Genomic DNA, 14,543 nt, shown 5'->3' with positions numbered 1-14,543 from the left:
TGCTTTCCATGGTAGCATGGGGCCATAAAAATGACTGCCAAGTTGAGATTGTACAAAATAATCGTAGTCATTGGAGAAGACCGTTGTTCTATGACTTTAAAACTTTTTTCTCAGCACATTAAAAACATTGTTGGTTATAAATGTGTAGGTAAATGAAAAAATTAATTTTAGTAGTAAAAGAAACATTGATAAAATTACTTTTGTAAAAAACGTTATCAAGAATAGTAATAATACTTTCTTGTATGATTACAAGACAGCATTCTTTTTATACCTTGGCAAATTATAATTCTGAATTTGTATCACCTTCCAAAATTTTATTGCATTTTCAGTTTCCTGAAAACTATGCCTGCTCTTTTTTCTTTTTTAATAGGCTTTATTTTCTAGATGAGCTTTAGGTTCACAGCAAAATTGAACAGTAAGTAGAGATTTCCCATATATCCCTTCTCCTTCCCTCCCCCCCCCCCCCCCACTTTCATCAACACCCCCATTCCAGAGTGGTACATTTGTTACAATCAGTGAACCTACATTGACACAAGATAATCACCCAAAGTCTATTGCATCAGGGATTGCTCTCTGTTTTGTATATCCTGTGAGTTTAACAAATTCATTATAGTATACAGAATAGTTTTACTGTCTAAAAATTATATTCCATCTTTTCAACCTTCCCTCCTCCTTAGCCCTGCACCATCACAGTCTCCACAGTTTTGCCTGTAGTTGGAATCAGAATGTCCTATAGCTGGAATCATACAGTAGCCTTTTCACATTGGCTTCTTTCACTTAGTAATCTGCACTTAGATTTCCTCCGTGTCTTTTCATGGCTTGATAGCTCACTTCTTTTTAGTGCTGAATAATCCCTTGTTTGGTTGTGCCATGGTTCACTTATCCAACTCACTATCAAAGGGCATTTTGGTTGCGTCCAAATTTTGGCAGTTACCAATAAAGCTGCCACAAACATCCATGAGCAAGTTTTTGCATGCACCTAAGTTCTCAACGCCTTTGGGAAAGGACCAAAAAGTGTAATCGCTGTATCATATGGTAAGAATAGGTTTAGTTTTGTAAGAAACTCAAATTCTAAGTTGTCTTTACCATCTCGCATTCCTGTCAGCAGTGAATAAAAGTTCATTTTGCTTTACATCCTCGCCAGCATTTGGTGTTGTCAGTGTTTTGAATTTTTGCCATTCTAACAGGTAGGTAGTGATATCTCCTTGTTTTCATTTGCCTTTCCCTGGTGACATGATGTTGAGCATCTTTTCATATACTTATTGACCATGTATATATCACCCAAGAGGCGCCCATTCAGTTCTATTGTCCGTTTTGTAACCGCTCTTTCCATTTATGTGCAATTTGAATTTGGCTCCAGCATTGTCACTTTTCCTTTCTTTACTGTACTTACATCTTTGTTGATGAGCTCCCTTTATAAATTATCCACTGTTTTTTTTTTAATTTTTTTTTCAACGTTTTTTATTTATTTTTGGGACAGAGAGACAGAGCATGAACGGGGGAGGGTCAGAGAGAGAGGGAGACACAGAATCGGAAACAGGCTCCAGGCTCCGAGCCATCAGCCCAGAGCCTGACGCGGGGCTCGAACTCACGGACCGCGAGATCGTGACCTGGCTGAAGTCGGACGCTTAACCGACTGCGCCACCCAGGCGCCCCTAAATTATCCACTTTTTAAAAACTTTTGAGTGAGTTTATCACTGAGAAACAAGCAGGCAATGCAACTACACCCTTTGCTGTCTGTACATGAATAACAGATGTGCAGTGACCAGTCACTAACAGACTTTGAGAGCAGTGATATGATAGGTGGTTACTCATGAGACGTATCTGTTACCTACATAGTGATTTGTGGACTGAAGAGTTAGCAAACTTAATACCTTATGCAATTACAGCAGAAGTCCAACCCATTTGTTTGGGAAATGTGTTACTTAACCATTGTGACTGAAATCCAATGCTTGTTGAAACTGATGCAAAGTGAGCCCTGCCTGGATTGTAAACTCTTCTTTCTCAGTTGTAAATGATGTGAAGTTATTCTGGGGAAAAGAAAAAAAAAAAATGGATACTGGAAACTAAATGCTCTCCCCCCCCACCCCACCCCCACCGCCAATGCTCTTTTTTTCCTTGTTTGTTTGCTTAAGCAGAATATGGAAAGAGTGAAAGTCTTGATGGAGCTGGGGAGGGGAGTGTGTGGGTTACATGGCTGCTGTAGCTTATCTGATGGAAGCGATGCTGTGAAGTCAGTAAAGCTTGGAGGTAGCACACGTCACCTAGAGTTTGGTTTGGGGCCTTCGTTGTATCCAGTCAGCGATGGCAGGAATGGCTTGAACTTTCTTCCTTAATGTTACCAATCTAGGATGGTTATCCAGCAAGTCAGGTTTAAAGACCAAAAGTGTGGTGCTGCAAATTTCCCAGTAGAAATCTGCCCAAGTTACCTAATTGAAACAAAAATTGCCATTTGAACATAAAAGGCATGGCTTCTTAAATCAAAAATAGTTTCTTTTGGGGGCACCTGTGTGGCTCAGTCAATTAAAGTGTCTGACTTCAACTCAGGTCATGATCTCATGGTTCATGAGTTTGAGAACCGCATCAGGCTCTCTGCTGTCAGCACAGAGCCCACTTCGGATTCTCTGTCTCGCTCTCTCTCTCTGCCCTTTCCCTGCTTCTCTGCTCTTTCTCTATCAAAAATAAACAACAACAACAAAAAGTTTCTTTTCAATTTAAAGTTCTCTTTTACTATGAAAGTGGAATGAGTATATGATAGAAAATAACAGATAACGCTATACTCCCAATACCTAGAGGTTGCTAATATTGACACCTCTGGGTATAAGATATTTGTGTGTGTGTGCTCCTTCTAAAATGAGATCTTACAGGGGCACCTACATGGCTCCGTGGGGTTAAGAGTCCGATTCTTGGTTTCAGCTCAGGCCATGATCTCACAGTTGTTGAGTTCTGCTCCTTGTCAGGCTCTGGGCTGACAGTGCAGAGCCTGCTACAGTTCTCTCTCCCTCTCTCTGCCCCTCCCTGTTCACGCTCTCTTTCTCTATCTCTCAAAAGAAATAAAAACTTTATGAAAAACACAAAAGGAGATTTTACAGTACATATTCTTGTAACTTGATTCACTTTCCACCTCTCTGTGACAATACATCTTTATCTTATACCCAATCAATACTTTTCATCTCTTTCAAAAGTGTCCCTTACAGGACAAAGCAGACCCATTTCAGGACATGCATTTCATCTGGTTATGCCACTTAACTCCCTTTTACTGAAGAGTTCACACTAGTCCCGAATAATGTCCTATCTTCAGGATTTGTGTGATTATTTTGTCCTGTTGACCTTGTTCCTTTATTCTGCAGAGTATGAAGGGATAGAATGCACGTTATCCCTAGAGAGTTCATAGTTGCAAGTTAAATATTTTTCACTAACCCATTATATTGCATCATATCAAAAGACAAAATGGGTACCTGAGCATTAGTGGAACCCTTAGAGTGATGGCAGCCTGGTCATACCCTTGTACACTTTTTCTTTGTACACTTCCCCCGCCCTGCCCTTTTGTGACTAGAAATTAATCCGGCTGACATTACTTTCGCTCCAGATGAATGTCAAAAAGTGAAGTTTAAACGTGGACTATCCTTAGTTTTCTTTTTGTATGGAATTTAATAACGCTAATTCTAGTGTTTTATGAACATGGATACTAAAACCCTGTCAGCCAGGAGAGTTTTATGGGTTAGAGGATTCAGAGTTCAGCCAACAAATATTTATGGAGTACCTATTGTGTGTGATGCGTGGGTTTAGGTGCTGTGATGGGCTGGAAAGCAAAATGTGCTGCAAGCCCTTTCCCGGATGCAGCTTTCATTTAAGAAGCAGGAAGACAAACAGGTAACTGATAGGGACAGTGAAGAAAAAGTGAAGGACTTTCAGGTGGTCATGGAGGGAAGACCTTTAGCAGGTGACATTTAAGCCAGGCTTACATGAGGATAGGACCCAGACAGGAAACATGCCGGAAATGAAGCATTCTAGGCCGAGGGGCCAGCAAGCGTAAAGGCTCTTAGGTGGAAGTGAGATTTGTGTCTGAGGAACAAACAAAATACGAGTGTGTGTGGAACACTGTGAGGAAGGGAGAGAGTGCTAAGAGATGGGGTCAGGAGGTAGTTTACCGAAGAGTTTTAAGAGAAAACAAGGGGAGTACATTTTAAGTCTTTAGAAAGTGTTCATTCAATAGGGCAGGGAGAGGAACATTATAGGAAAGTCTACTGGGGAGTCCATGGGAGGAAATGAAGAGGCATGTGGTGAGTTGCAAGTTGAGAATAAAGATGCGACAAGCTTGCTTCTGTGTCACCCAGAAGGATTCAACACACTGTGACCAGACTAAGTCACCAGAGTGCTGTGAAAAGCAATCTGTATCTTGTCTCCTAGAATGTAGTCTCCTTGAAGGACCCCAACCTACCCCAGTACCTGAATCGTATTTAGATCTGAGTTTTTGTCCATAGTACTTTATAGGTGCCACTGTGCTCCTCTGTCAGTAGTAGGGCTGTAATATCTGGTTGTCTCACTTTTTGTGACATTAACAATTATTATTAGTCAATGCCTAGGTCCATTCCAATTATCAGGGGTTGGAAAATGGTAACAGTTTGTTTTAATCCCCCTTTTTACTTACTAACTGGAATACTTTGATGAAGACAAACTTGGCCCATCGATTTTTGTTATCTTGAGGTGCAATTGGCATAGGAAAGGCAAGGTAAATTCTTTATTCAAACCCCCCAACCTTTTAAAGACCGTTTTCAGAACAATAATTTGACTCCGCATCATCTAAAAGTAACCAATAAAGCTCTATTTGGTTTGGGGGTTTACATGTACATGTTTGTGTTTGGTTGTGGTGGTAGTTGCCATCATGTCTTCCTTTTGATTTGTTTCAATCCACTGCCAGTAATATTCTTAGTGAAGCTTGAATTGTCCCATCTTTGGCCACTGGAAGCCTCTTCAAGTTAACTTTTGAGTCCTTGTGACACAACCCCCGTTGTCTTTGATAATTCATTTGCTTCCGGTGTGATGAGGTATTCCCAGCTCGTCTCTTACGTTTCCCTGCCCGAATTGAGAATGAGCTATTTCTCCAAGAACTCCTCATTCCTTTTAATGTTTAATATTAAATCCTTTAATACTTAGACCCAAAATCTGGGTCCTGCAGGTGCCCAGGACAATTGGATTGGTCATTGTGTCCAGAAAAAGGGATACAACATGCTTTTTTCTTTACCCTGAGATAAAGTTCATCATGACTTCAGATATAGTTCACTTTCAGGAATAGGATGTTTACTCAGCTTCACGGATCTGACATCTCTATCTTCTTTCTCCCACACTGAAGGTCCTGGTTCTCAGTGACATCTACATATTTTTGTATTGCTTAACCCCAAAATACGATATACTAATATTAGAAGAAAACAATATGACTATACCCAGTACCACCACCAATATAATTACAAGAACACTCACTTTACTGTACTTTGCTTTATTGCATGTTGCAGATACTGAGGGGTTTTTTTATTGTTTAAGAGACAGAGAGAGGGGTGTGTGTGTGTGTGTGTGTGTGTGTGTGTGTATTTGTGTGAGTGGGGGAGGGGCAGAGAGAGAATCCCAAGCAGGTTCCACACTGTCAGTGCAGAGCCCAGCATGGGGCTCAAATTCATGAACTGTGAGATCATGACCTGAGCCAAAATCAAGAGTTGGACGCTTAACCGACTGAGACCTAGGAGCCCCACGTAAACTGTGTTTTTTACAAAGGTTTGTGGCAAACCTGTGTTGAGGAAATCTATTTTGTACTATTTTTTCCAAGAGCATTTGCTCACTTTGTGTCTCTGTGTCACATTTTGGTAACTCCTGCAACATTGCAAGCTTTTTCATTATTATGGTGTCTGTGATCAGTGATTGCAAGGTGCTGAAAGCTCAGATGATGGTTAACGTTTTTTTTAGCAACAAAGTATTTTTTTAAATTTTTTAATGTTTATTCATTTTTGAGAGAGAGAGACAGAGTGTGAGTGGGGGAGGGCCAGAGAGAGACGGAGACACAGAATCTGAAGCAGGCTCCAGGCTCTGAGCTGTCAGCACAGAGCCCGACACAGAGCTCAAACCCACGAACTATGTGATCATGACCTGAGCTGAAGTCCGGTGTTTAACGGACTGAGCCACCCAGGCGCCCCGCAACAAAGTATTTTTTAATTAAGATATGTATATTGTTTTGTTTTGTTTTAGACAATACCATTGCATGCTTAGCAGATTACAGTATAGTGTAAACATAACTGTATACAGGGAAACCAAAAAATTCATTTGATGTGATATTCGCATTGTTGCAGTGGTCCGGAACCGATCCCACAATATCTCCGAGGTATTCCCCTACTAACAACGGTGTACAATTTCTATTTTTTGTCCTGAGAGAATATTTATAATAAGATGTATCGTCAAATTACTGTGTTTTACTGTGATATTTCTTAAAACAGTTCTACCTCACTAATAAAATACTTAGGTTCTTTACACACTTCATGCATCAATTTGACACAGGTTTATTTGTTTCACTTTGCTTTTACTTTGCAGTGTTAGCTTTTTAAAATATTTTTGTTGTTTTTATGTAATTATGTAAAATATTTTAGTGGATGCTTTCAAAGTTAAGTCCACTAAAAAAATTTATTCAGAGAAGTTTAGCTTTTCCTGCTCTCTAACCTACTCTCTCCCGATGGGTAACTTTTTTTTTTCTCAATGACTCTTTGTAAGTTTTTGGTTGGGTGTGTGTGTGCTTGCGTTTTTTTTTATGATGTAAAAGGTACTCACAGAGTTACCAATGAGCCACTCTTTTTCCCCTAAGTATGTGTCCAAATCTTGCAGAAGATGAGGTCCATCATATGTAAGAAGCTCATTAAACATCTGATCCTAGGAGAGAGAAAAAGCTCACTTTAAGGATAATAGGCAGAAAAGTAAATAATATGATTGGAAGAGGAAGTAGATTTTTCCATATTTATTCTCCCGTATGAGTTGAGAAAGGAAGAGAAGTAGCTTACATGTTGTTGGTGGGGGTGGTTGCTGTTTTCAAATGTGTGACACGGAGATTGGGGTCTGATTCTTTATACTTAGTCATCCCTTTGTTACTCATGGATTAAAAAATAACTGTCACCAGTTCTTACAGCTTCTTTGTATATGATGACTAAATATTTCACCCACAAAAACTTTTCATGATTTTTATCTTAATTCTTACTGAGAAAAAACGATTCCATTATGTTTTTACATTTTTAAAATTAATCTTTTTTCTTAGGCTCACTCTTTTTGAAGTGAAATGACGTAACTGAGGCTAAAGAAATGAATTTTAGTTTGTAAGGCTAGGTTCCTTTTGTTTGGCAGTCTTTTATTTCCCCATTGCACTTAACAGAAGTAATCTATAATAAATCATTATGCTCTCGGGCTTTTATGCGTTTTTTTCTTGTTGGCTTGACATGGTGCCTTAGTATGAGCCTTGTCTGCCTTGAATATCATCTACAAAACCATCATCTAGGTGCACTCTTTTGATATATTATGTAAGCTAACATTACAAACCAAATGTTCTTAGAAGAGACCATGGCCTCTTTCTTGGTAAGAAGTGTTCGTTTATATATGAAAATTCTGGCTGGTGTGTATCTTGGATATGAAATGTAAGCCAATCTCAAAAATATTATAAAATATGTGTGTACATATGTTATTTGCTAATAATGATAAATGATGTATAATAAAATCCAGCCTTTATTAAGACAGGTCAGGTAGTGGATTAACTCCCTCACCAACTTGCCGATTTCCTTTGTTATTATTATAACTGCTAGGTAATAGAGATTACTGTAACATAATGCCTTAGGTTTGTAGAGCACAGTTTGCAAAAGCATCATTACATATCTACATACATTGGTCAGATTTTATAAATGAAACATGGGAAGTTTGTCATTATTTTGCCTTTTTATTTTTTCCACTGTTCTATGCTACCTTCATTCATAAGGTTCTCTCTCTATCGCTAATATGTTCATAGTTTACAATAAAACAGTGTGAGTTCTGCCTCTTACACATCATGTGCAAGCTGAGAAGTAATGGACCCAGATCCATGTGGCACCTCCCAGAGCCCAGCCCAGCTCAGCATCAGTTGGAAAGGTATTTATGGCCAACTTGACTCTCCTAGAATAGCTAGAAATGGGAAGGAGTCAAATGGAACAGGATGTAGCTGCTGGACGGGTTTCCAAAACTTTTGTATTCTCATCTGCACAATTTTGTTCCTTCTTCTAATGTGCATTTTCCACAACTTAAGGTCAGGTACACTGATGCTTGTGCATATGCAATGCCAAATAAAAATCTTTTGTCTGCACTAAAAGAATCTTTTAGTGCAGGTTCTCTTTATATGTTTGGTGAATCATCTCAGTGATTCATCTCCTCGAATGACATGTAAATTATAACCAGCATAATTATTAGTATTTAAGAATCATTTTGAAGAATACTCGCTAAAGTAACACAAAGAAGATGAAATTTCATTACACATCCTTTTTTCCAGATGTGTACTTTTAAAAATGTATTTCCTGATAAACCCTAGATAGCCACTTGGTAGACTCAGAAATTTCCTTCTTCCTCCAGAGCATTGTAAGTCAGGAGGTTTTTGAACCTGAGAACTGATTGCTATAGTATTCTATCAGATGACTTTTAGAGGAATTCTATTTCTCCAAAGCATTTATCTTTAAATCCACACTTCCTCAATCATTTAGTGTTGGAAATGGGCCACTGGCATTCCTTCAATCCTCCTCATCTTTCATCTTCCTGTTCCCATTCTTTAGGGGGAAACTGAAAGAGATATGTTGAATAACCAGGGAAACACCAGTGGTAAATTCGAGGATTCTCGGGGTGACCAATGTCCAGAAACATATTTTGCCTTCTAAATTTAATTTTTTAGAAGTTGGAAGTGGAATTTTTTAGCAACCAATACTGTAACATTTATAATTATGTGTGTTTGACAGATCTTTAGGGCTCATACAGCAACAGGGCTATTTTCACTGTCCATCCATCTTCACTGTATCAATATTCTGCTCTTGAAAATGGTACCTGACCACAAGGTGGCAGCAGTGCAACCTACTGCCGGGAGACTAGGCAATGGAATATACTGGAACTGTGGCCTGTTCATTATATACTAGCCAGATCCTGCTTATTAATCAGATGGTATGTAGCCAACTGCAATATTTCTGTAACATGTCCTCCTTTCATATGATTTATTTATAAACTTGGATTATGTCCTGTGAATTTTGTTTTTTTAGCTAGAAGGTATGTAAGAGCATGGTTATTCTAATACAAAGGTAGGTTACTCTAATCATAAACATCCAAAGAATATTTTGCTCTGGGAGTTAGCTTCTATTATGGAGCCTCGGCCACAGAAGAGTACAAAATAGAGAAATGGAGAAGAACAAGCCCATCGATTGATAGATTACCAATCAGTGGGGTATTTAGCACATCGAAGGAAAAGTTTTAGATACATTTCTCTAAATTGGAGATTATGTATCTACTTGTCTCTGCACTTATAAGGATGTGTTAAATATAGACGGCCATGTCTGACAAAAGGAAAAACAATAAGCAATGAACTATATAAGCACTATTAATTATATATCGTAGAATAATTATAATATCTAATATTTTTCAAAACACTTGCTACCTTGTCATAGGTACTCATGCTAACTTTTCATTAATCCTGCCAACACACTTCAAAGTAGATTCTGTGGTATCCCTACTTTACAGACAAAGAATTTGAACTATTTATAGGCAGTTATGTGACAACTAGTAAGAAGGGAATCAGAATTCAAGCCTGGCAGTGTGACTCCAGAGCCTGAAGGTAATTGCTATAAATCAAAGCTGAGCTTTTATTTTAAACTTTGTGCTGGTTAGGCAGCCATTACATTCATGTCAAGGAATCATGAAATGTGAATACTTTTATGTTCCCAATATCTCTATTGAAATCAGAAGTTCCTAGTTAAGTAAGTTGTATTTAGCATAAATATGTTTAAGCAAATTGATAAGACTGTCATTCCATGCTGTAACTTTTGGATACAGACCATAAGCGATAAGACATACATAGTGACCAGCTGCTGGCATTAAAACCAGCGGTTGAGAACATGAAGTCTGAGTCCGAGTGGCTGGGATTTGAATTCCTTGTGTACTATTTACTAGCTAAATAACCATATACAAGTTACTTATGCTACATGAACCTCAGTTTCTCCATCTGGAAAAATGAACATCATAGTTTCTCCCTAAGGGAGGCCCTGGGTGTTAGTCACTAATTTAAAAGAAAGGATGCACAGGTGATGAGGCAACTCCATAACCACTCTATCTCTTAGTTTCTTCATGTGCAGAGTGAGCATGGTGATAGAAAGCACTTATCTCACGGGTGGATTGGGGGGACTGGCTGAGACCACGTGTGTGAAGGGGCTGGAGCCACACCCGCACGTGGTGTTTGAGAAGTTCAGCTCTTGTTGTCTCTCATGCATCACATATGCAGTGCCTGCTAAGTGAGAGGTGCAGTGCTAGGTGTGGGGACATGAGTGAGTAGCATGGACATAATTACTACCCTCATGGGTGTTCTACTGGAGGAGACAAACAAGCAAATATATTTTAAAATACGATTGTAATGAGGCCCTACAGGACACCACTAGGGGGCTGTAATGGAGAATAACCAGCAAGGTCTATTTAGAATTCTCGATAAAGATGATGGATGTGACACACATACATATTTTTCATCCAAAAACCACAGTAAATACGTATTTTTGAAAAGATAGAGCCCACAAAGAGGTGGAAAACAGGAGACAAGACAAAACAAAATTTGAAACCGTAAAGAAAATGGTTGAATGGTATCTGCAAAGGTAAAGCTGAAAACCAACACTACCCCATAACACCCTCAAATGGTTCAGGAAGAGGCAAGATATATCGAGAATTGGGGGTAAGGAGGTAAGAGAGAGGATAATGTGAGGACTGGTGGAAAGCTGTAGAAGTCGTTTTAGCATGAGATTTCCTCCTTCATTTTACACTTGACACGTGCCTCTGCCCCATCGTTAGCAGAAGGCTCGAGAGGGTGAAATAGATGGTTTATGGGTTGGGAGTTGTCATTCATAATGTATTCAAAATAGGAGATTAAATGAATATATGCACACTGAACGCTAAGTTCTGAGATTCTTAGCCCTCTCTTTGCTGATTGTTTCCCAGAACACTGGCAGCCACAACTTTATTTCCAGGCAAAAGACTGGAAGTCCTCTCTTGGGACTCCTTCTAGTCCCTAAAGATAGTGCTGTTGGGAAATACTCTGCAAATGGCCTGGTGATGCTCAAAATCAATGAACACTGTCCACATGCCGAGGGCTTTGGGTAAACTTTTTAATCTTCCTATTCTTTATCATGGATTATAAAGGATGGTCTGGCTTGTGGGGAAAGACAGAGACCAAAAAAAGAGGAAAATTAGGGTAATAAAGATTTCAGGATGACAACTGTGCACCAGGTGCTTAGGGTGACCAAACCAGACTGAAGCAGTGTGGCACACAAGACAGACATATCCATGCTGTCTGTCATCATCACACCTCTTGTCATCAAGACTTCATTTTAACTTTTGGAATCCTGGAGGATGCACCCCAAATAAAGAAGTAAGTAAAAGACAGAGATGGCATCCAGGAAACAATAGGACTCCACTCAGGAGAAAGACATCCCTGGGATGACAGTGAAGGGAAGTCTGGTGAAGACAGATGTGCAGAAACCTAGACAGTTCAGCAAAAGAGAGAGGATCTCGGCCAGATATCTCCAAGAAAATAGGGGACATAATAGATTATCTGGTATCATTGACCTTGTGGAAAATCGTATCGAAAGGCTACTGGATGGTGTGGGAAGGTTTGGTAGTAAGTGTAAAAGCAATTAGGCAAATGAAGGAAAGGCAATTAGTAACTTTGAGGAGGTAAAGTGAGAAAAGAAATAAAGTATACTACAATTCACAGTTCTGTATAATATTTGCCTAGGCATACTAATGTAATAACCGAATATCAATTTGAACAAAACATTTTAATATCATTAAAATTGGGAAGAAGGGAAGCAGAGACGATGATTACATAAGAGATAAATTCTTATTACCATAGTAATAAGTCCAGAGAAACGATCTAAAATTAGTGAATCAATGGGGCGCCTGGGTGGCTCAGTCGGTTAAGCGGCCGACTTTGGCTCAGGTCATGATCTCTCAGTCTGTGAGTTCAAGCCCCGCGTCGGGCTCTGTGCTGACAGCTCAGAGCCTGGAGCCTGTTTCAGATTCTGTGTCTCCCTCTCTCTGACCCTCCCCCATTCATGCTCAGTCTCTCTCTGTCTCAAAAATAAATAAACGTTAAAAAAATTAAAAAATAAAATAAAATAAAATAAGTGAATCAAAGAAAGCCATATGTACTTGTCTTAAAGAACTAGCTAAACTAGGGTTATGTCTGAGGAGGGGTTAATGTGAAGAGGTAAAGCAGGAAATCGCTGTACTTTGTTTTAAATTTGTTAATATAATTTGATATTTTAAAACTATAGGTATGTCTTACTTTGATAGAAAGGCGATTTTAAAGCAAGCCACCTAATGCCTGGCAAGTGGATATGATTAATAGTAACAACGAACTGATCACATTACTTTTATATCTTGTTTTTTCTCTGCCCAAGGAAAACGTGACATGAAATCATCCAATGTGTCCACAATCGCATCAGCTTGACATTTTTCCAGTTCTGTTTTTCCAGCCAGATCTATAAAATAAGACCATTTTAAGCCCAGAAATACACTGGATTTGATTGACTATATTAAAATGTTAATTTTTTAATAGGCAATATATTCTTATAGTTCAAAAATTCAAAATATAAAACTGTATCCAATGAAGACTAACTTCCACCTCCACTCCCATCCTCTCATTGTGCTCCCTTACCTACCATTCCGTTCGGAGTGGGGGGAGGACGGGGGTTGGTATTCTTCTATTATTTCTTTATGAAAATAAAACTATATATCCTACTCAATATAAGCATCCCCCATATATCCTACAGATCTTTCCTCATAAGTTTGTTAAGGGCATCTTTGCTCCTTTTTCAGCTACATAGAAGCACCACTGTCTAGCCTCTGCTGATTAGGTTTGTTTCTTTCATGTCTTTTACTAATATTACAATAAATAGCTCGTACAATAAATAACCTGCTTTATCATTGATACTTCTCTGGCATTTAGTTTCATTCTTCTTTACAGTATAATGTTCAATAATAAAATTGTTTAATGAGTAGCAAATATATGTCCTGTATTTTTTTTTTCGGTTATCAAAACTCTTCAACACAATAAACATATTACCTGTGTTTTTGGTCAGGTATCTTGCTATTGCTAGGCTCTGGTGAAGGTTAAGTCCATCGACTTCCAAAATGGGTATTTTACCGAATGGAAGAGCTTAAAATAAAAGAAGCAACAATAAAAAAAAAATCAACTTCCGTACCAAAATCAGTAATAATTCTTCCATTTTTACTGATAATTACAGAAATAAATCATGATTTGAAAGTTATAAAATTTTTGAATATTTATTCAAAAAGGACAGTAAGCACCAGAATCTTCATAAGTTTTATATTTTTATTAAAAAAAAATTCTTAATGTTACTTTTGAAGGAGAGAGAGACAGAGACAGAGCATGAATGGGGGAGGGGCGAGAGAGGGAGACACAGAATCAGAAGCAGGCTCCAGACTCTGAGCTGTTGGCCCAGAGCCCCATGCAGGGCTCGAACCCACAAACCGTGAGATCATGACCTGAGCTGAAGTTGGAAGCTCAAATGACCGAGCCACCCAGGCGCCCCTTGATAAGATTTTTTTTTTTTTTTTTTTTAAGTTGTCAGAAGACCTACTACAGAGTTAGTGGCCGCAGCAGGTCGAAAACCCAGGTTTACTGTGACACTACATATTAACCTGTGTATTACCTCATATACTTACATAACACTTATTACTTATCTTTTCAAAAACCTTTCTTTTAAAGCTTCATTAATTTTTGTGGCTTCCATGAGCAATAACGTGAGTTATTTATTAAAACCATAATCTAAGGAAATGGAGAGTTTGATTTACCTATCGAGTTATGGTAAGAAATTTAGCCAATTTTGATGAGAGACTATGTGAAGTATATAGTAAGGTAGTAAGCAATTTGTACAAATATTAGGGCAGACTCCTAGCAGATGTGTTATTTTATCTGTAGATCCTACTTTGTTTTATCTCAATTATGTTTTGTCAGAAAGAAATATGTTTTTATAGAAAAATTCTAAGTTGTAGATAAATAACAATAACTCTACCATATAATTACAGCTATTTGAGTATTTTAATTGCTTACTCATATGTATTTTAAAATAACATCATAATGTATTTATAAACCACTTTTTTTATTTGATAACCTCTTTTTGAAATCTTTCCAAATCAATGACACATCAGCTTTTTTAAAAAAAATTGTTTTTAGGGGCGCCTGGGTGGCTCAGACGGTTAAGCGTCCGACTTCAGCTCAGGTCACGATCTCG

The 14,543-nt window shown here is 38.4% G+C and overlaps 1 protein-coding gene across 2 annotated transcripts in view; it reads right to left on the bottom strand.

Annotated features, from left to right (window-relative positions):
* Positions 1-1,625: 1,625 nt before the first annotated feature.
* Positions 1,626-14,543, bottom strand: part of HPGDS (hematopoietic prostaglandin D synthase) — a 29,286-nt gene continuing 16,368 nt past the window's right edge. The window contains exons 3-7 of one of the 2 annotated variants that reach the window (XM_042935879.1): positions 13,352-13,444; positions 12,658-12,767; positions 6,811-6,909; positions 2,265-2,429; positions 1,626-2,030 (exon numbers count right to left, since the gene is read on the bottom strand). In XM_042935879.1, coding sequence (XP_042791813.1) covers positions 2,265-2,429; positions 6,811-6,909; positions 12,658-12,767; positions 13,352-13,444 — 467 coding nt within the window. In that variant the 3' untranslated portion in view covers positions 1,626-2,030. Of the gene's footprint in view, positions 2,031-2,130; positions 2,430-6,810; positions 6,910-12,657; positions 12,768-13,351; positions 13,445-14,543 lie in introns of those variants that run through there. The other variant, XM_042935880.1, reaches the window with a different exon arrangement.

This window comes from Panthera leo, chromosome B1 (genome assembly GCF_018350215.1).
Source record: "Panthera leo isolate Ple1 chromosome B1, P.leo_Ple1_pat1.1, whole genome shotgun sequence".
In the NCBI taxonomy this organism is placed as follows: Eukaryota; Metazoa; Chordata; class Mammalia; order Carnivora; family Felidae; genus Panthera; species Panthera leo.
This window is presented reverse-complemented; position numbering and strand designations above follow the sequence as displayed.